Source organism: Wyeomyia smithii, chromosome 3, assembly GCF_029784165.1.
Source record: "Wyeomyia smithii strain HCP4-BCI-WySm-NY-G18 chromosome 3, ASM2978416v1, whole genome shotgun sequence".
Taxonomy (NCBI): Eukaryota; Metazoa; Arthropoda; class Insecta; order Diptera; family Culicidae; genus Wyeomyia; species Wyeomyia smithii.
In genome coordinates, this window is record NC_073696.1 from 253,141,794 (window position 1) to 253,150,182 (window position 8,389).

Consider the following 8,389-nt stretch of genomic DNA (forward strand, 5'->3'; position numbering starts at 1 on the left):
TTACCCAACCTTTTGACAACTCTGCTTTACGTCAGTTTCATATAGTTTATCAAAAGAAAAATATATCTGGCAACATTTATGTTGCAAATTATTCATAAATCTAAAAATTGACGCAAGCTGAGAGGTTATGGTGCGTAGAAAGCTGGATTGCCATTAGGAACCATTCAAATATTACATAACGCGAAATTTGGCAATTTTCAATACTCACCCACCCCCATGTAACGCAATTTTACATGTTTGCCACACGCAATATAACGCTTCGCTGAATACCCCCCCACCCCTGAGCGCGTTATGTATTATTTGAATGATCCCTTATGGTGCGTAGAAAGCTGGATTGAATCTGAAAACGAACTAGTTCAAGACTTGGAGTTCAAGACATTATTAAATATTGTTGAAGCTTAAATCATGTGTATTTTAATTCAATTAAATATATCTTGAAATGAAAGATGGACTTAATTTATCTGTAAGAAATATTGCTTCAAACTATTTTTATTTCCAATTTGAAACATTTCAATTTATAAATAATCAACTTTATCATTTTTTTATAACTGCTGTTCATCACAACGTACGGTGAAAACTGTATACGATATGGTAGACCTGGCACTCAATCTACCTTGCGTACACCGAAAATCCCAGTTCTCACATGCTAGTTTCCATTTTTTTCTTCACTACTACACGCATGAATTCTCCAGCCAACCAGTCAGATACGCCGTGTTGGTGTTGGTGCAGCACAAGTGGTTGAATCAGCAGCGCAAAGCACCGACCGAACAAAACCGAGAGTCTTTCCTTTCCGCAGTGCGTTAACGTTTGTGCCCGCTCAGTTCTTTTCGTTCACACAGCTTCAGGTAAAAAGTGGATAAATTTCTTGGCGATTTAGTTTAATTTCACTGCAATTAGGATTCCAACTGTTGATATTATACCATAATTGTAAAATTTCTGTGAAAAAGTGACAATTTCCAGCTGTACTACCCAAATTAATTTGACCGGTTGGCCTTCCTAGTGATGGTAATTAATGTTTCTGAATTAATGGTTTCTTTTCTTCAAATAAGAATAATTTTAAGCTAGAAACTATTTTTTCTAGTAAACCTATTTAAGTAATTGAAGTGAGACAAGTAGGGAGTAAATTGGCGATGCAGATGACTGCATTATACCTTGAAGCTTGTCTGGAATTAATTATCTTAGGGTTGGCAGCTGTACTCGTTAATGGGCTGTGCTCAACTCCACAATTTCAGATCAGCACTTTTGAACAGCCTATGCTTCGCAATTTGAAATTAATCAAAAAGTGGTAAAATTCGAATTTCGTTGATTGTAAATTAGCCACGTGGCTTCGATTGCACTATTTCTATTCGGCTGCATAGTTGTCATAATCTAATTAGATAGATGCACTACAATGAATTTAAAGTCCAGGATCGTGTCACTGTGGATCGAAGTTTTACGTAATCTTTTTGTTCTTTTTTGCTGGAGCCAAAAACGCTTATCTTATCGGTGAGGTGAAGCTTTGCCAGACTTGAGTAGCTTTGAGACTCAACTGTAGTTACAAACACATCGAAAATGATGTCTAAAAAAAGTCTTCGCTGGTCATCCCCGTCTTTATGGGGAGGGTGTTTTCAATCAAAGTTCCCGTTTTATTTGTAAAGACTAGGGGGTAATTATTATCTAATTCCCAACTCAAATATATCGAGCTATTGCATATCTATATGAACAACAATGTTGATATTTATTTTTCTTGTATTTTATCGATTCAACAAAACGGTGCAATCATCGACTGGAAATTTGCGAATGTTAGCTCGTGTGAGGCAACAGTACACACAGGACCGTCTAGTATCAAACACCCAAACCCGTCACAATGTTTGCTGGTTTATTGGACGCTGCCCGTAATTCACCTTTCAAAACTCCGTTCAGTCGGGTACAGTGTGATCCCGGCACCGATCGGGCACTAGTGCCGTCCGGTGACCAAAGGATCCAGGCTGCTGCCACTCGAGAGGTGGAGTTTGCTTCCAATGAGTTCTACGCTCTGTGCGCGGTCGGTGGTATTTTATCGTGCGGTATTACGCACACAGCGGTAGTGCCACTAGATTTGGTCAAATGTCGGCTGCAAGTCGATCAGGCCAAATACAAGAATTTGTTTCACGGGTTTAAAGTAACCGTTGCAGAGGAAGGTGCCCGTGGTCTTGCCAAAGGATGGGCTCCGACGTTCTTCGGATATTCGGCGCAGGTAAGTTGTTCACGTGACAATCCTTCGCATTTTTCCTGAGTTATCATCACACACCAGCTGATGGTGCAACATTTTTTTACATGTACCTATCACATGATTTGACGATACCTCGATAATCGAGCATTCGTGCTCTGCAAGTCAAATAGTCAGAAAGCGCGGAATCAATGATGTCAGCGCACTTGCTGCTTAGTGTAGTCTTAAACGTGCAGCTTCAATTTATTGCCTCATGCTAGTGGCACGCTTACGCATCTGACACTGTATTAGTAAATAAAGTTCTACTTCAGTAGACGAACCTGACCTTGAACACATTTATTTCATTCATTTTCTCCGATTACATATCGCATTTGCAAATGCTGATGTTTCGGTAGTGTTTTCCCTGTCCAATTACGTAATAATTAAATGCCGCCCAAATAATAATTGCTGCTGAGGGATTCTACGCAAACACTTTTAGGATATTTTACAGACTCCGTAAAGAAATTAGATCTAAATTTTTGAATATTTTGTTTAAACTACAGCAAAAAGCGCTTGGCATGAAATTCCATTATTGTTATATAATAACTCGCTAAAGAAACATCTCGACGATTCCTGCTTGCACAATGACATTGTTTGAGTTGAATCAAAATTATCGGCTGATGATTATACTGGTAGTAATATAAAGTTAGATTTTCTGCTGTTTTCTACTTTGTCTACTTAACTACACTAAAGGTGAATGAACTTTACATTGAAATATTAAAGCGTATTGACATTAAAAGATTTTATTCTACAGTTCTGATAATCTGCTTATCAAGAACGCTCACTTTATAAGCTAAAATTTACTTCTAAAAGATGACTTGCATTAAAATGATTTCGACTTATTCGTTACGCAGGGTGCTTTCAAGTTCGGTCTGTACGAAGTATTCAAGGTGCAGTACGCCAACCTAATCGGTGAGGAGAATGCCTACCTGTACCGAACTTGGCTGTATCTGGCCGCTTCGGCGTCGGCTGAGTTCTTCGCCGATATTGCTCTGGCCCCGCTGGAGGCAGCTAAGGTAAAGATCCAAACCACCCCCGGATACGCCAACACGATGCGTCAAGCGATGCCCAAGATGATGGCCGAAGAAGGTATTACCGCGTTCTACAAGGGTCTGGTTCCGCTCTGGTGTCGACAGATTCCGTACACCATGATGAAGTTCGCCTGCTTCGAGCGCACTGTCGAGTTGTTGTACAAGTGAGTAAAATTGACCGTTTATAGTATCAATTGTTTACTAACTCATGTTCCTCTCTAGACACGTGGTACCAAAACCACGCGCTGACTGCAGTAAAGGCGAACAGCTGGTTGTCACATTCGCTGCTGGTTATATCGCCGGAGTGTTCTGCGCCATCGTGTCCCATCCGGCTGATGTTGTTGTGTCTAAGTTGAACCAAGCTAAGGGTTCCAGCGCAGTCGATGTGGCTAAGAAACTTGGTTTCATGGGAATGTGGCATGGATTGACGCCGCGTATTATTATGATCGGTACACTGACTGCGCTGCAGTGGTTCATCTACGATGGTGTTAAGGTGGCTCTGTCGATCCCGCGTCCGCCACCTCCAGAGATGCCTGAATCACTGAAAAAGAAACTCGGAGTCGAATAGAGCAATGATCAGTCGATGTTTACCTGTGTGCATCAAAGTGATTAGAGATTAAGATTTTTATTCCAGTTTAGAGAGACGGACAACAAAGTGTAAAACGAATCGTGCAGAAACAGCGAACAGTAATAAACAAGGCGAGCTACTAAATGAACATCCGCGGACGCATTATGGAAATTAGAATGAGAACCACCCTCATCCTGTGTTGTTGTCAGCTGTTTTTTGTTGACCCACGTGGTGAAAAATCGCAACCATCTGTCAGGTTCGTAGCAGGCGGAGAAAGCTCTTACTCGTGAAAAGATTTGCACGCTCTGGCTCTCTTCCGTTCTCGATCTCCCTTCACTCACAGCACAGTAGGTATGGCACGCGCAGGAAGAATCTTCCGTACCGCAGCCAGCGAGTCACACTCGCGATTCAAGCTTCGAACAGACATCAGGCACCACTAGCGTGCGATCTGACTGCCCGAGATCCGTGTGTGACGTACCGTGCGTGTGTGACAGTGAACTGCTGAGAGCAGAGCAGAAAGGTAATACCAAAAGAAAAAAAACGAACGAAGGAAAATTTGCAACTTTCACGACCGAGGGCAACTAGAATGTTGGAAATTTAGAACTTTTTCGCTTGCTAACGGTTCTTGAACGATTTATCTTTAGTTAGTTGGTGCTAGAGTGTTTTCCATAAAATATTGCATGCCAGGAAAAGTTTTCAATGAAATTTTGTTATGTAATGCAACTTGGCAAAAAGAATACTAACCTAGTTTTCGGTGAAAATATTGGTCCAATTCGACTTTTGTGGCATATTAGTCGAGTCACATAAAATAGGAGTATAATATTTCATACAGCATAAAATATGATAAAAAAAAATAGTGATTCTATGCCGCAACCAAATCATGACGCTAAAAACATATAGCGAACTCTTAAGCCCACTGTTCCATTTCTAATCAGTTATTTTTATAGTGACTGAACTTCAACTTGACATCGTTCGACAGTTTTTTTCGCGATCGTAAACTTCATCGTTTGTTGCCTCACATCGCTAACTAACGGGGCGACGTCGAATAGTATCTCCACTTGATCGGTTGACGCTGGTGATCTGTAGATTGACAAACGAAAACTATTTTTATCTTAACCTTGTTTGTCGCTCTGTTCTGGTTTCTTTGGGTCAACCCGAACTTATGCAATATAGAAAGCTAATGATTAGATCACAAGGAACGATTCGTCGTCGGTGGGAGCTGTCAGCTGTCTGATATAATCCCTTTATTAAATAACATTAAAAATTCTAATATAACTTTGAACATGTTGCAGTATTCTACCTTAGATAACAGAATCATAACCCACAAAGCTAGAGACAATGTTTTCCGCACTGTTGGACGCCGCTCGCAATTCCCCCTTCAAAACCCCCTTTAGCCGGGTTCAGTGTGATGCTGGTGCCGGTGATGGCAAATCACTGGTGTCAGGTCGATCGATTGCAGCCGCTGCCACCGATGAGGTCGAGTTCGGTTCGACCAAATTCTTCCTGCTGTGCGGTGTTGGCGGTATCATCTCGTGCGGTTCGACGCACACTTTCGTCGTGCCGTTGGACTTGGTCAAGTGTCGTCTGCAGGTCGACCAGGCCAAATACAAGAACCTGTTCAATGGCTTCAAGGTGTCGGTTGCTGAAGAAGGTACCCGCGGTCTGGTGAAGGGATGGGCACCGACTTTCTTCGGTTACTCAGCACAGGTGAGTTTGATTATAATTAATTTTAATTTGTAAAAATTGACACCAAAATTTTCTTCTCCTTAATGTTAGTTTTGTGGTGGTCTGTTGTTTTGATGCTTTATAAGATGAAGCAACTTGTTCATACAGCATTCAATTCCAACGAGATTAGAAATAGGAGAAGCCAAAATAATATTTGGTGTCTATCACTTATAATGAAATTGTGTATGGCTTCTTGTCTGAAGCTCATTTCCACATCTATTTCATAAATGGCACAGCACAATTTTCTTATGCTCTCGAAGAACTTTTTGTCTAGTTAACTGTCTGAGAAGAAATTCACAGACAAGTGCTTTTTTATTTATTTTGGTTTTTATAGCAAAGATGTTTGTGAGTAATACTCAATAACAATGATATGGTCAACTAAATTACAAAAATCGATAAGTTGAATGATGTCGTAAATATAATCAGAAAGTGTTTAGTGACAAGTGAAAATAAAATATCTATGCTTGCCTGACTGCAAATTTGTGACATTCTCTTTGCTCAATAATTTCAAACTTGCTGTTAGAACTTATCTTGTATACAATGCAGAATCTTGTGATGAACGCAGGGCCTGGGGCAAACTGGTTTGTGAGGCCCTCTTTTCCTAAAACATTTAGAGGTAACGTTCTGGAAGGTGACAACCCCAGGACTAGGGGGCCCCTTGAATCGGGAGCCCCAGCGCATTTACCCCCTTTGCCCCTTCTCAAATCCAAGCCTGGATGAACGGATTCACCTTCTTCACAACACCCTTATCACTAGCGCCACAATCGCCAGCAGTGATAACAACCATTACACTTTTCATTTACTTCGAGATGACATTTTAAACAGCAGTTAGATATACAGGAAAAAAATTTAAACATCCTTCACTCTACCTTCCAGGGAGCCTTCAAGTTCGGTCTGTACGAGGTGTTCAAGGTGCAGTACGCCAACGTACTGGGCGAAGAGAATGCCTACCTGTACCGCACCTGGCTGTACCTGGCCGCTTCGGCTTCCGCCGAGTTCTTCGCCGATATTGCCTTGTCACCGTTTGAGGCTGCCAAGGTAAAGATCCAGACTACACCTGGCTTTGCTAACACTATGCGGGAGGCAATGCCCAAGATGATGGGCGATGAGGGTATTGCTGCCTTCTACAAGGGTCTGGTTCCGCTCTGGTGCCGCCAAATCCCGTACACTATGATGAAGTTTGCCTGCTTCGAGAAGACCGTCGAATTGTTGTACCGGTAAGTTGTTACCTTTCCAAGAAGCGTTGAATTTGTTTTTAGCAAATAACTTTAAATTCTAGTTATGTAGTACCGAAGCCACGTGACCAGTGCAGCAAGGGTGAACAGCTGTTGGTAACCTTCGCCGCTGGTTACATTGCTGGCGTGTTCTGTGCTATTGTGTCTCATCCGGCTGATGTGGTTGTGTCCAAGCTCAATCAAGCCAAGGGATCCAGTGCGTTCGATGTAGCCAAGCAGCTCGGATTCATGGGAATGTGGAATGGCTTGATGCCACGTATCATTATGATTGGTACTCTGACTGCTCTGCAGTGGTTCATCTATGACGGTGTCAAGGTGGCTCTGTCCATCCCACGTCCACCACCCCCAGAGATGCCTGAATCGCTGAAGAAAAAATTGGGCGTTCAGTAAATATTCACCTTGCACTTTTCCCCGAGTTTTAATTATTTCATTACGCTACACAGTTAATTTGTAAGTGAAGGCAAAATTCGGAACTAAAATTATACCCCATTGGAACCGGATCGGATTAGTGCTATTTGTTGGATGTTAGACTGATACAATCGTGGAATTAAAAAAAATCAGTCAGGGTACGCGATTCAGTATTGACAAAGGACGGTTCTCGTGATCTTACCGACGTAAACACAGGCACACACTGATACACACAACGTAAATTTTAAAAACAAATCGTTAGTAAAATCGCAGTACTAAACTTCCAAGTCGATTGTATTATTTGTTTAGTATAATTCTGTTGCGTCACCGTGGGTAGGCAACCGGAGGCTAATAAAAAGTGAGAGAGGGTTCTTCGTGGAAGGACCTTATCGCATAGGAATAATCGTCTTTTAATCCACTCGGTAGTATCACTATCATTCGCTGATATGTACGCAGTTGCGTATCTAAGTTTGTGCTTCGAATTAGAAAATGACCCCAAATTGAGCTCAGAATTACTGAAAAGTGCTTCTACAGGCCAGAAAAAGTCAAAATAGAAAATGATCCCAAATTGAGCTCAGAATCGCCGAAAAGTGCTTTTCAAGCCAAGAAAAAGCCAAAATAGAAAATGATCTTAAATTGAGCTCAGATCGTCGAGAAGTGCCTTTAAAGCCAGCAAAATGCCAAAATAGAAAATGATCCCAAATTAAGCTTGAATCGTCGGAAAGTGCTTCTAAAGCCCAGAAAAGGCCAAAATAGAAAATGATCCCAAATTGAGCTCACATATGCCGAAAAGTGCCTTTGAAGGCCAGAAAAAGCCAAAATAGAAAATGATCCTAAATTGAGCTCAGAATCGTCGATAAGTGCTTCTAAGGGCCAGAAAAGGCGAAATTAAAAATAGATCCCAAATTGAGCTCAGAATCGTCGAAAAGTGCTTCTAAAGGCCAGGAAAAAAAAAACAAAATAGAAAATGATCACAAATTGACCTCAGAATCGCCAAAAAGTGCTTCTAAAGGCCAGAAAAAGCCAGAATGAAAAATGAACTCAAATTGAACTCAGAATCGTCGAAAAGTGCCTCTAAAGCCAAGAAAAGACCAAAATAGAAAATGATTCTCAATTGAGCTCAGAATCGCTGAAAAATGCTTCTAAAGCCCAGAAAAGGCCAAAATAGAAAATGATCCCAAATTGAGCTCAGGTT

The 8,389-nt window shown here is 41.3% G+C and overlaps 2 protein-coding genes across 3 annotated transcripts; both read left to right on the forward strand.

The window, feature by feature from the left end:
• Positions 1 to 689: 689 nt before the first annotated feature.
• LOC129732147 (phosphate carrier protein, mitochondrial-like) lies at positions 690 to 3,974 on the forward strand. Of its 2 annotated transcripts, none has more exons than XM_055692707.1 (4): positions 690 to 845; positions 1,787 to 2,215; positions 3,082 to 3,422; positions 3,481 to 3,974. In XM_055692707.1, the coding sequence occupies exons 2-4, from the start codon at positions 1,847 to 1,849 to the stop codon at positions 3,824 to 3,826; spliced, it is 1,056 nt and encodes a 351-aa protein (XP_055548682.1). In that variant the 5' UTR covers positions 690 to 845; positions 1,787 to 1,846; the 3' UTR covers positions 3,827 to 3,974. The 2 variants fall into 2 exon arrangements, with proteins under 2 accessions (XP_055548682.1, XP_055548683.1); XM_055692708.1 differs by having other exon boundaries at positions 791 to 1,005.
• A 191-nt stretch (positions 3,975 to 4,165) lies between these two features.
• On the forward strand, positions 4,166 to 7,597 carry LOC129732146 (phosphate carrier protein, mitochondrial-like). The gene is made up of 4 exons (XM_055692705.1): positions 4,166 to 4,346; positions 5,119 to 5,533; positions 6,428 to 6,768; positions 6,831 to 7,597. Exons 2-4 carry the CDS (start codon positions 5,165 to 5,167, stop codon positions 7,174 to 7,176), a joined length of 1,056 nt encoding a protein of 351 aa, XP_055548680.1. The 5' UTR covers positions 4,166 to 4,346; positions 5,119 to 5,164; the 3' UTR covers positions 7,177 to 7,597.
• Positions 7,598 to 8,389: the final 792 nt, after the last annotated feature.

Coding starts and splice junctions, on each gene's coding strand:
- LOC129732147 (XM_055692707.1), top strand. CDS start 1,847: ATGTTTGCTGGTTTATTGGACGCTGCCCGTAATTCACCTTTCAAAACT. Junction 2,216..3,081: donor TCTTCGGATATTCGGCGCAG/GTAAGTTGTTCA, acceptor TTCGTTACGCAG/GGTGCTTTCAAGTTCGGTCT. Junction 3,423..3,480: donor ACTGTCGAGTTGTTGTACAA/GTGAGTAAAATT, acceptor GTTCCTCTCTAG/ACACGTGGTACCAAAACCAC.
- LOC129732146 (XM_055692705.1), top strand. CDS start 5,165: ATGTTTTCCGCACTGTTGGACGCCGCTCGCAATTCCCCCTTCAAAACC. Junction 5,534..6,427: donor TCTTCGGTTACTCAGCACAG/GTGAGTTTGATT, acceptor TCTACCTTCCAG/GGAGCCTTCAAGTTCGGTCT. Junction 6,769..6,830: donor ACCGTCGAATTGTTGTACCG/GTAAGTTGTTAC, acceptor TTTAAATTCTAG/TTATGTAGTACCGAAGCCAC.